We start from the raw sequence: 12,438 nt of genomic DNA, 5'->3' as shown, positions 1-12,438 counted from the left end.
GGCAGGACCACGTGGGGCGCGCCCGCCCCTTCAGGAGTCTCGGCAGGCGCCTGCTCCCACCCACCGCTTCAGGAAGGTAGTCGCTGACACGGGGAAGACAGTGCAGAGATGTTTAATAACAATAAAAAGGCCTGCTGAGAGCCAAGGCTCAAAAATCACCCCTTTGCAGCATACTCAATACAGAAAAAGGCTTCTATAAACTTAACGTTTTCAGTAAGAAGTAGTAGAAATTGGGTTGATGCCCCTGAGACTGGCCTTGTGCTTCCTCTTAGCTGGCCAGGTGTGAAATAACCGGAGTTCTGTTCTCACAGAGGGTGTGACTGCCACCTCTTTAGGAAGAGGCCGCTTGAGCAAGGCCTCCTCCATTATTAGGCCCATGCAGGGGGCAACCACAGCAGTGCAAGGGGGCTTCCCACGAGGACAAATGGCTAAACATGTCAGGGTGAAAATGTCACCCCCAGATAATTCTCAGGGGGCAGTCCTGGCATTAATGGTGCCACCTGCCCCTGAACAAGAGTCCCGGCCATTTTCAAAGTGCCATCATTGTCCTTGGTCAAGCACCAGGTTACGTTACTTTCTTCCTTTTTGTGCGTTTGGTGCAGCCTCTGCCAAACCAGCCACCCAGGATGGGGGCTGAGCTAAGTGGTGCACCCCGGTCCCCAGGCCCAGGTTCCTCTCGGCTTCTGCACAGTGACTTGCGACTGTGGCTGCCTTCTTCACCAGCACGCAGGGGAGTCGCCAGGGAGAAGATGGGGTCCTGCCACCTACGGAAAGGGAAAGCTGGGTCAGGTGTGCCACGGAGCCCCTCGCAATCACAACCCGCCCCAGGACGGGAAAGCTGACTGAGGTCACCCTGCATCCCTCCCGTGTCTTAACTATGGTTGGGCTGTGTTCAGTGGTAGCTCCAGAACATCTGTGAGAGAGGTAAGTTCCCCCAATAACTCAAAGGCCAGGACCCAGACTAGCCTGTCCTCTGCAGAACTCACTCCTCGTTGGTGATTGAGGGGGCTGTGCACACAGGGGTTGGGGAGGTACTAACCCCAGGAAGGATGAGTCACTAGCCAACCCTGGGCCCCACCTTTCACTCATAAGGCCAGGGACAGGCAGACCAGACCCTCTTCCCCTTCCCAGACGGCAGGACTTGACAGGAGGAAAGCTGACTAGGGAGGCGTGGCCTAAACACTACACCGTGACGAGATCATGTGTCTGAGATGTAGAACCACATATTATAAACTTAAGATACAGATAAGCACTGATAAAGAAAATGAGCTAAGTTAATGTGAAAAAAAAAAGTACAGTACACAATAGGCCCACATTACAGAACACCACAAACATAACATACAAGAATTGCCAGGCCCAGAAGGTGAAGGGATCCTTAATTCTTGAACCCTTTGATTAAAAGAAGTTATTGATTTCCCCTATAAGACCCTGGAAATTCACAGAGAAAGAAAGTGTAAACTTTTTACTCAATACACACACCATGTCTAAATTATCACAAATTCTGTATCAAGCCACAATTTGTTTAAGCTTCCCCAAAGTATTCCAGTTCCCCAAGCCAAGTGCACCCAGATCCTGAAGAGCAGAGTTGCTGAGAGCACATCCCTTCAAGGCACCTTCCCGTCCAGGCTGCCTGAGGGGAAGGGGGGACATCCAGGCATACCCTGGCAGATTCCCTCTCCCCGCAGGAATCACACCAGCCGGGACATCTCAGCCAATGCTGGGGCTGGGCCCTGCAGAGGCCACCATGCCACAGTCACGCCTTAGATGCCAGCTGCCACACCTCAGAGCTTTCTCTACACTCAGCTCACAGAGGACGACAGACACGGCCCATCCACACGGGGCAGGGAAGTGGGGGACGTGCCTGTACCCCTCACCTGCTGTAACGGGGGATCTCCAGGCCCAGTTCATCCATGAGGAGCTGCATGACGTCATCACACTTGCCGTGCAGCTTCAGGGCAGCCCAGTCATCCTTCGGGGTCCACTGGGGACAGGAGAAGGTGAGTGAGGACAGCACCTCACTCCTTCCCTACAGCCTGCTGGCCTTGGGCCCTGCTCAGCCAGACCTCCACAGTGGATGACTGTGGGACACAGATGTCCTAGGGATGGCTGGCTCTCCTGTTCTAAGGCCCAGGTCTGAGGAGGCGGCTCTGAGCACCTGAGTTACCTGCAAGTTCACAATGTAGAGCTTGGGCCGCCGGCTGGGGGGCTTGGTCATACACCAGAGGTGTGGATACTTCTTTAGAACCTGCGGGAATGGACAGACGGACAGACGACACACAACCCAGATAAGGAGGCTACAGGAAGATGGGGTCTAAGGTTGAGCTGACCAGATGCAGGCAGGTTCACCCCATTCCCATCCATGGTGCTATCTGCATACCTTTAAGCTGGAGCCTAAACACAGGATGGTGTCTGCTTTGCTGGCAGCCTGGGTGGCTGCCTCCCAATTCAGAGGCTGCCCCAGTGTCCCCCTCTCCCCAAAGTGCACGATGGTGTCCCTGAGTTGGCCTCCACACTTGTGGCAAGTGCGGCCGGTCTGGTGCCGGTGCAGGGCAGTGCGCTCCGTCACATCAAACACCCGCACATATTCCCTATTGGGAGTGCAGGCCGTGCAGACCTGAGGAAAGTAGGGCCCGTGAGTGGGAGCCGCTGGCCTGCCCAGGCCCGAGTCCCTGAGGGATCGCTCACTTCAATGTACATGTTCCCGTGGAGCTCCGACATGGCTGAGCGGGGCAGCCCGCTTCGCAGGTGGAGCCCGTCACAGTTCTGAGACACCACATGCTGCACCTGGAGGGGCAACAGTGGTGGTCAGCAGGAGGAAGTGGGGGGCGGCACTCAGGTGTCAAAGCATACCAAACCCTGCCAGTCCCAGAGCCCCCAGCCCAGCAGAAGCTACAACCTTGCACAAAGCACCAAAGGCAAATCCAGAGCAGCAGGCTGGTCGCAGCAGGACCCAGGAGGCTCTGATGAGGAGGGCTCCAGGCCCACCCCCAACGACTCAGAAGCACTAGGAGCCCCCAGGAGGGCAAATGTTTGCACCTCCTCTTGGCTGAAAAGGGGCTGGGGACCCAGACTGATGCTTTAGGTCCTTGAAGCCCTAGAAGTTTGACCCCTCTCCCACTTGGCAACAGGTGCTTAGCGGAGGATCTCCAGAGACTTCTTACTAGTTTTCCCTGTTATCTAGGTGGTTCCTGAGGTCTGTGGGAAAATGCAAGAGAAACCCGAGAGGAAGGGGCTACCCTCGCGAGCTCAGGGCCTAGGTGGATTCTCTGTGTGAGGATGATTCAGCAAATAGGCTGCCCTCTACTCTTGGAGTGGAAACACAGGAGGAATAGATGGCAGCTCAAACCAGAATCTAAACTGCTTAGTGGGTGCTCATCAGGGGTACCACTGGCTGATAGAGGTAGTATGCAACTGTCACCTGGGCACCAAGGTGGCCCTCCGGGTCCTAGTCACGGACCCAGTGAGTACAATCAGCCCTCTATATCCGAGGGTTCTACATCTGCAGATTCAACCAACCAAAGATCAAATATATCTGGGGTGGGGTTGGGTGGGGGGGTGGCAGGAATATTCAGAGGAAAGAAATCTATTAAGTTCCAAGAAGCAAAACTTGAATTGGCTACATACTGGCAAGAATCTGCATAGTATTTATACCAGTTTAAATAGCACCGATATTATATTAGGTTTTATAAATAACTCATACATGATTTATAGTATAGGAGAGGATGTCCAAATTACACACAAACACTACGTCCTTTTTATACAAAGGACTTGAGCATCTGCAGCCTTTGTTATCTAAGGGGGATACTAAAGGATGCCTGGACACTAGCCACCCTGGGCTCTTACCAGCTTCTGCTCATGTAAGCGGGCGATGCTCATGTGGGTGAGGGTTGGCTCAGCCTCACTCAGGTCAGCAGCACTGCCAGGTGGAAGGGAAGCAAAGGTGAGGGGAGTTGCAAGGACAGGTACATGTGCCCCTGTTCAACCAGGTAGGAATGCTGTGCTAGGTTACTCACCTAACACTTCTTCCTTTCTGAAGCAGTGTCCATACTCCATTAGGGCCCCGGTAATCTGGGATAGAGGCTGCCTGCAGGTTCAGAAAGGAGATAAGCCCAGTGAAAAGATCACTGGAGGCACTGATAGAATTCCCAAGAATTTCTCTTCAGTACTTCCCAGGCTGGCCCGCAAACTGGTCAATTCGTTCCATAGGCTGAGCATTTCCTAGTCTAACATCCACCCAGATGGAATGCACCCCTAGTGGCTTCTCTGCTCCGCAAGGACCCCTGCCCGCTGTACCACCCCACCCCCACACCTGTTCCAGCTCATCCTTCTAAGCTCCAAGGAGCCCTGTCCATGCTGGGAGCCTCTTTACCATGTAGTCCAGCCTGGGCTCTGTGGACAGGTCTGTCCTCATACTGAGGGGAAAGACTGATCAGGCTCATCAATGTGTCCCCAGGGTCTAGCCAGTACTCAAGGTTTAGCAAATAGTGAACCCATAAGTGGAACACTCCACCCTCCAATTTCTCACATCCTGATGCTATAAATGGTTCTTGGCCTACCTTTACAAAGGCCAACCTCTTCAGACAAGATAAACGTTACTGAATTTCCCAAGCTCCCAATCCACTGAAACAGAGCTACCCCGAGGGAAGAAAACAGAGTGTGCCAGGATCAAGGCATCCTGTGCTTCCCCAGGCTGTGAGTGACCTCCCTTGTGGGGAGCCTTGTCTCTTCTCAGGTGCTTAAGCTCAGAAAAATGCCCACCCTGACCAGTAATTCTTATGCACGTGGAAAATGGGAACCTCAAACAGTAACACTCAGAGCAAATTAATGAACAGCATACGGTTTTAGTAGCTGCTTACAATTCTTTAAAAAGTGATGTCACTGCTTTCACCTAATCACATGATAGTTCACATGTGCCAGGGTTCCAGGCGTTGGTAAGTTAAAGCGGTTAACATACCTTACGCATTCTCGCTATTGGGCCTCTTCAGTCATCCCTGCATGGACAGTCTTACTTCACAAGTGCCTGTAAAATCTTATCCACCCTTCAAGGCCCAGACTCAATGCCATGCCACCTCCCACAGAAAAACAATCAGATGGGTTTCCCAGCTGAAACCAGAGGGTGTATTTGGATTTCCATTCTAGGGGCCTAGCACAGCCAGCTTCACATTAGTCATTTGCTTATACGGTTTACTATCACCACCTATGGATTCTTGACGGAAATCCTTGCTTATTCACCTCTGCTGGGCCTACATGCAGGTCACACTCAACTTGCACCCAGCAATTAAAGCGCGTGCTATCCACACTATCCAAGCTAGTCACATTCGGCTGCCCAGGTAGTTTCTCTATAAAACTTACCAAAAGCCGTAGCATTTCCTTTCCTTATCTAGGGCACTCTAATGCGTACTGCTTTGTGTTCTACTTACCTTACTTCAACTTTCAGAGTGAATGGGGAATGAGAAGGTAGTTCGGGGCTTAGCTTTGCCCACATAACCTTCGGACAAGCACCAAACCATCAAGTCCTGTTTTTACCACTCTTCCTTTCCTGTTTCTAACTGGGTATAATGCAAACTTCAAATATTTAAAAACGTCTATCCACTTAACGAAGGTCCAAATGGAGTCATTTCGAGTTTCTCTAAAAAAGTAAAGACGCTCAGGAGGTGCTTTTGCAGTAAGCTTTTGCAAATCGGTACCATTGCTTAACAGAATACTGTGTTCAGCGCCGGAGTCAGACACCCAGAAGGGGGCGCCCCCCGCCTGCCCAAGCTCCAGCAGTCTGTGTTTCCCAGGACCTGGGAGCGGATCCAGGGCACAGTCGTCCCCGCCTCGGGTCCCTACCGTGCTGATCCCCGCGCCCGTGTAGACGACCAGGTATTTGGCATTGCGGACGGCGCTGGCCAGCTCCCGGACTTTCCTCTGCAGCTCCTCCGGGTCGTCGCACACCTGCCAAGACACCAAGGCCGGTCGTGAGCCGGCCCCGGCCCCGGCCCGCCCGCCCGCGTGCCCGCCCAGCCCGCCTGCGCCCGAGACTTGCCTCCTCCTGCCGCCGCTTCAGGCCCTCGCGCCGCCTGCTCCGGCCCTGCAGCTCGGTCACCAGGTCCTCGCTCTCGGCCAGGAGCCGGCCCTCCTCGGCGCTGCGCTCAGTCGCCGCCTTCCTCAGGATGCGCGACACCTGCAGGCGCGGGGCGGGCGGTGAGGGCGGCGCGGGCAGGGGACGCGGCGCGGGGCGGGCGGCGGCGTACCTGGCGGAGGCGCTCTCTCTGTTGCTCCTCTCTCAACCTCCGGACCCGCTCCGCTGCCTTGCGCTCGGACCGGCTAAGACCCCCGGCAGCCATCGCTCCTGAGGAGACTCACGCTTCCGCTTCCGCCTCCCGGCAGGCCACGCACCAGCGCATGCGCGCAAGACCCGACCCGCCCTTCCGCCCCGCCCGCGCGTTGCCCCAAGGAAACACCTGCCAGTCTCTTTAAAAGGTGTTTATTGATCATATACAAAATAAAGAAAACCTTATATATCACAAACATACACTATGTACAGCAATAAATACCCGGGGCCTGGCCCTGTGCCGCCCCTCCTGGACAATAATTTAGCAATAAATACTGCACAGGGCAGGGAGGGCACGAGGCCGCGGCCGCCCAGGTCAGCCAGGGTGCCCCAGTGAGGCCCTTCCCCACCTGGATCTTCAACAACCCCCGCCCGCCCCGGCAGATCCCAGCGTACCCTTGCCCGCCCCCCACCCCCCCCCACTTCCTGTCTTTAGCCTTAGGCAGGGCAGGTAGGATCTTATCAACTCTGCTCGGCCCACCTTCTCAGCGCCAGGAGAGCAGCAGAGCTGGACACACTGGACAGCCCTTATCCTGCTGCCCTAAGATGCCAGGAGAAGGTTTTCTGTACCCAATCCCGTTTGGTTAAAGGCTTCAGGGACTAGCAGTTTGAGGGGATGTGGAGAGGGTGGGGCTGGGACACAAGGTTGTTAGAGGGGTCCCCCTTCACAGGTCACTAGGGACAGCTCTCCTAACACCCACGTACCAAGGCTGCTGCTCCAGGGTGGGGTGGAAATGTGTGTGACTGGTCCAACAAGTATAGCACATGCTCAGGACACAGACCAGAGCAAGACAAGTTACCAGTCTCCAGGGCACACCCTTGCCTCTTCCCATCAGCTTCAAAACCAGACAGCTAACTGGAAGGCAAAAACCTGCCAGAAAGAATTATTAGGTGGCTTCTGGGGGAAAAAATCGTTAATGTGTTGGTTCCTTTCACCAAACCACAGCCTAAAAAAGTAACTTACAAGATCCTAGAGCGGAAACAGGGCTGCAGGCTGTGGCTTCCCAGCTGTGGACGGAAGCTTTGGCCAACCAGCCACTCCAGAGAAGGAAGCAGCAGTTGACACCATGGGCCTTGACCATCTGTCCCAAAGCAGGCTGCAGCGGATCAGAGCTGCAGGCCCAGACACCGACCACTGAGGCTGCCGCTGATGGTCAGGGTTGTGCCCAGACCTGGAGGCCTGAACCAAGAGTAGAAAAGCCTCCAGGGAGACCTGGCACCTGGCAGAAACCAGCATACCACCCAGCAGCCACAGCTTCTCCAATGCAGTGAGTGCTACCTGGAGCAGTGGCCAAGAGCCACGGGGAGGGCTCCCTGGAGCCATAACTTTGGGCAGGAGCTGACCTGTTCCCAAAGGGTTCGCCTCTGAAATCTGAGTGTCCATGCTGGGATAAGGGAAGATGGGCGAGGGCAAAGTGTAAAGGAAGGTGCACATTATGGTTCACTTAGCGGACAAGTTTGGGAGAACTGGCCTGGGCCAAAGTCCTCAATTCGCTGTGTCAAAAAGTTGAGGAGAAAGAGAACACGACACACTCACAGTAGGAAAAATGAATTAACAAGAATCAAAAAGACACCAAACAGCCACATATGGACACAGGATCTACTGTCTAGAACCAAAGTGAAGTGGGGGAGGGGCAGAGCAGCCCCAAGAGGCTGGCTTAAAGGGAGCAGGATGCTCCCCAGATCCAAGGAAGAGTCGCTCCAAATCCAAAAACCTCAAAAGGAAGCATAGCCTCACTAACTCCAGACGTGTCTATAAACCAAACCAAGGACCTGTAATTTTGTTCAGCACATGCCCACCCTCAAACCTCCTCTCTCCAGGTCTACAGCATGGCAAGAGTGCACAGAGATGGAGGCCCCACCTCTGAACAAAAGTGGGGACTGCACTTGGACAGAGAGCCTGTCCCTCCCCTTGCCCAGGACAGGGCATGATCTCTCTTTAGAGATTCTTATGATGTGATTCCAACTTGCTGCTACAAGCAACATCAACCACTCTCTTCTGGACCTTAGGTAGACAAAGCCAGACTGCAGGGAGCCAAAGGAAGCCACTAAGTGATTCAGAGTCAATGGTCAAAATCTCCATTGCAGGCCAACCTGGGTATAGCCAGGAATGTCTCTGAGTGTCTAGGGTCAAGATCAAGCCCATCAGGACAACAGAAGTTGACAGCCCCAATTCCCCAGAGTTTGGGTATGCTGCGTCAAACTCTGGGATGAAGAGTCTACTGTCCACAAGGTTAAACCCTGCCAGGCCACATTGTTTTTCTTTTCACCAGCCCACTTCTGTGCTTTTTCAAGTGTTTCAAGGCCCCCAGAGAAGCGAACCAGCGACCCCAAGTAATAGCCAAGCCCCACATGGCCAGAGCCAGGGGAGTAGCCTCTTGGGGGGAGGGAGGGGCAGGCACCACAGGCAGCCCCCATCACGTGCCTACAAGTAGCGGCCCAAGCCAAGTCTGAGACTGGCTGCCTCACTGAGTGGCCAAGATGGGAAGGTGGGCTCAGCCCTGGGGAAGCACCTCCACAAGCCGAGCAGTGGATCCCTGGAAGACACAGACCCCAAAGGGTGGTGAAAGAAGGCCCAAAGCCGAGAGCTGCCAGCATGTTTGGGGGGAGAGGAGGGACAGGACCTGGCCCTGGAGACCATAGCCCTTGTCTGGCACTGGTGGGAACCCCCAGGCCTTCAGGCAAGAAGGGGCTGCTCCAGGTGGGCCCCGAAACCACCTGGCTCTGCCTGGGAAGCACCGTCCCGCAGCATGGAATCAGCTCTGGGATGAGTGGGCAGTGGGTCCCTGGGCTTGCCCTGCTGAGGCCCACCTGAAACCCACAGAAACAAATCTCAGATCGGTGGCTGGAGCCCAAACACGGTGACTGGAGGCCAGAAGGTAGACAGCTAGGGGCAGGTTGGCCCTGGCCTGGTGGGCACCCACAGTGACTCCTTGATCCCTGCGAGCCCCCACCCAGGGCCAGAGGCCGAGGATAAGGAAGTAGTGCGGGGGGCCGGGGGGAGGGGGATGCTCAGGATGGCCCCCAGTTTCACCTACACTGCTGCTGGATCAGCCCAAGCCTGAGACACACATGCGAAGCCGAGGGTCAGCCCGGGGTATGGCAGAACCCTGCAACTGACCCCCCCTGACCCCGGCTCTGGGGCTCAAGTTGAGTGCCAAAGCAGAAGAGGCAGGGCTGGCGGCACAGACCCCCAAGCTCCACAGGAGCAGGCGCAGCCTGGCACGACAGCCTGGGCCTGACAAGTCAGCAGAAGCAAAACCACAACCAAATCCAAAAAAACAAACACGGGAGAACAGACACAAGAAGTGACACCCACAGGTCAAAGGTCACCAGAAGCACCAGCACGTGACGCTGCACAAGACCTCACCAGGCACGGACGACACCACGGCACCGGCAAGAGACGGAAGCAGGAAGGGGCAAGGGAGTAAGTCACTTTCGGTACAATTGCAAAAGAGATAGCAGGGAGGACGTCAGGACGCGCCTTCCGGTCGCTCGCGGCTTGGCTTTTTTTTTTGTCTTTTTTTTTTTAAACTAAGTTTTATAAATAACGTCTGATAACTCTGTGTATATAAAAACTAAACTCCAACAGCCACAAAGACTTGTCTGTAAGTTTACAAGAAAGGATTTTTTTTTTCTTTTTTTTAAACTAGCAAAGTTTCTATTATACTTTCTTCCCTTTTCCATGTATATGGTCAAATGTTCTTGCTTTTTTTTAAAAAGACAGTTTTATAAATACTCTGCAGCCTTTTTTTTTTCCTCTAGCTTTTAAACATATAATTTAATAACTTCGTAAAAGGAACTTCTCTCTTTTAAATAAAGGGCTATGTAACCACACAAACAGGTCATGTAAACAGTGACACGGGACCCATTGAAGGACACTGGACACACCCTTCACGCTCACAACCAGTGATTTGGTCTTGTTCAGTGCAACACGTCAGGCGTGAGTGCCAAGGCCCCTGGCCCACAGCCACACAACGCCCCATCCCCCTAGCACCAGACTGGTGGCCCGCCCATCCAGGGCTCTCGGGAACAGCCAATTCCGTCTAGGCCTGCGGGCTGGGCTGAGAATGAACCTCCTGGCCTCCTGCTAACCCAGTGGTCATCAGAGCCTGTGGGCCACTTCGTAGTGAGAACAGCCTCTCTTGCCCTACAGCCTTCCGTGTTCGGGGACACCCATGCCCCGGAGAACCCACTTGATCTTACTCTGTCCACTCCCACAGGCTGACTCTGGACTCCAAGCCCATCTGCCCGTGGTACACAGGGGGTGGGGGCGACCCCACGTCACCGCCAAACTGACCAATCCCAACGTACAAAACACACGATGACAAAGACGAGATCAAAGGGGCTCAGCCCAGCGCCCCGGGGTGCAGGTTGTGCTTTGCAGGGAAGGGAGGAGGTAGGAGAGGAGGAAAAGGAGAGAAGAGGAAGAGCAGGAAGGAAGAAGGGGACAGGGCTGCCGAATTTGCCATGCGCCTACTGGCCCCTTGCAGACCCGCCTGGCCAAGTGTGTCCCTACGACCGGGCGTCCGTCTTGGACTTTACTATTGTGATGACACTGGTGGCAGCCACCTTGCCAGGGACGAGGGGCCCCAAGCCAGCAGCAAGGGGACCCCGAGCTGGCGCCACAGGGCTTCGGGCCACGGTCCTGGCGAAGTTCTGCAGGGCCTCGTACTTAGAGCGCAGGGCATCGAGCTCCAGCTTCATGCTGGCGTTCTCGGAGGCCAGCTTCTCCACCTCCTGCTGCAGCTCCGCCTTCTGCTTCTCCAGCTCCTCCTTCTGGGTCACCCTCTTCACACGGCAGCTGGCAGCGTAGCCGCGGTTCTTGAGCGTGCGCCGGCGCTGCTTCAGCTGGATGATCTCTTCCTTCGACAGGCCCCGCAGGTGCTGGTTCAGCTCCCGCACTGACATGGTCACCAGCTCCTCGTCAGTCAGGCTGGTGCCATTCTCTCCCGGCTCCCGCTTCACCTGAGGAGGGCACAGCGCACGAGGTCATGGGCCAAGTGGGGGCCATCCGGCCCTGTGCCACCCGAGCCCTGAGATGCTGCCCACCCTATCTGCTCACCTTCAAGGCCTTGTTTCCTTTATTGGGGGTCGTCATAACCCGGAGGGCACAGCAAGCAGGCACTCTGCGAGACAGGGAGTGAAGGTCAGGACCCTGGAGACCACTCCCTTTCCCTCCCCAATCCACACAGACCCTTGAGCCCCCCTGACACCCTCTGTCTACCCAGAGGAAGACACCCATCCACCTCCCACCCCAGCCTCACCCCCTGCCTGCCCCTTCCCTTTGATACCTGGCCTCTCCCGAGCTCGGTTGCTCCCTGTCCACCCTGCCCCTAGGGAACTAGGTGGGAGGCTAGGAGGGTCAGATGGGGGAAGGGGAACTGAAGGGCTATTAGGGAGGCAGAGGCAAGAAAAGGGGCCGGGAGCGGGGCGGGGCGGGGGGGTGGTGGTGGTGATAGAGATTAGAAGGATGCGGGAGGGGCCAGCCTAGAAGGAAGCCGGGAGCTTTAAAAATAACCCCAGTGCGCCCTAGAGCACGGCTGTTCCTGGCGAGTCATGCTGACTCAGCACATCGCTCCCGCTCTCTGCTCTCTCACCGGCCTGGCACTCCCGGAGGCCGCCAGCCAACACAGCCCCAGGGGACTGGCAGCAGCAAGCTGCTGGGGCGGTGAAGACCAGCCTGGCCAACAGCAGGTGAGGGTCGGAGCCAGGGTTCTACCTCCCTAGGACAAAGCCCCGCTACCGTGAAGGCTCAGTGGGCTGTCCCCACTGGGGACTGGAGCAGAGGGGAGGATGCAGGAGACTGCCAATTCTCCTAGGCTGCTCACTTTGAAGAGTAGCAAGCAGAGTTATCCAAGCCGCTCTGATTGCTCTGATTTTGTCTTTAGCATAGGTGGGAGCTCCCCACCCTCCTGGTGGCAGAAACTCCTGCCAGGGGAGCCCAGCCCTGTGCCCCTCCGCCCTCTTTGTCCACCTCTGCTGCTGATGGAGTAACCATCCTGTGGCTTTGGTTGCAGCTTTTTGTACCCCTGCCCCACCCCATCCAGGGTATTTCACAAGAGTGCCCACAACTGACCCCCCAGGGGCCTGCTCAGCCCTTTCTGGCCAGTGACTGTTCT

At 55.5% G+C, this 12,438-nt stretch overlaps 2 protein-coding genes across 2 annotated transcripts; both read right to left on the bottom strand.

Moving 5' to 3' along the window:
• Nucleotides 1-144: 144 nt before the first annotated feature.
• On the bottom strand, nt 145-6,329 carry SIRT7 (sirtuin 7). The gene is made up of 10 exons (XM_068977845.1): nt 6,237-6,329; nt 6,029-6,166; nt 5,833-5,937; nt 4,014-4,084; nt 3,844-3,916; nt 2,686-2,784; nt 2,378-2,614; nt 2,165-2,245; nt 1,875-1,981; nt 145-764 (listed from the first exon to the last, which is right to left on the bottom strand). The coding sequence occupies exons 1-10, from the start codon at nt 6,327-6,329 to the stop codon at nt 566-568; spliced, it is 1,203 nt and encodes a 400-aa protein (XP_068833946.1). The 3' UTR covers nt 145-565.
• Nucleotides 6,330-6,782: 453 nt separating this feature from the next.
• On the bottom strand, nt 6,783-11,678 carry MAFG (MAF bZIP transcription factor G). The gene is made up of 3 exons (XM_068976707.1): nt 11,611-11,678; nt 11,382-11,445; nt 6,783-11,284 (listed from the first exon to the last, which is right to left on the bottom strand). Exons 2-3 carry the CDS (start codon nt 11,415-11,417, stop codon nt 10,832-10,834), a joined length of 489 nt encoding a protein of 162 aa, XP_068832808.1. The 5' UTR covers nt 11,418-11,445; nt 11,611-11,678; the 3' UTR covers nt 6,783-10,831.
• Nucleotides 11,679-12,438: the final 760 nt, after the last annotated feature.

The sequence above is a fragment of the Capricornis sumatraensis genome, chromosome 8 (assembly GCF_032405125.1).
Source record: "Capricornis sumatraensis isolate serow.1 chromosome 8, serow.2, whole genome shotgun sequence".
In the NCBI taxonomy this organism is placed as follows: domain Eukaryota; kingdom Metazoa; phylum Chordata; class Mammalia; order Artiodactyla; family Bovidae; genus Capricornis; species Capricornis sumatraensis.
Note: the sequence above shows the minus strand (reverse complement) of the source record. Positions and strands in the feature narration are given on the sequence as shown.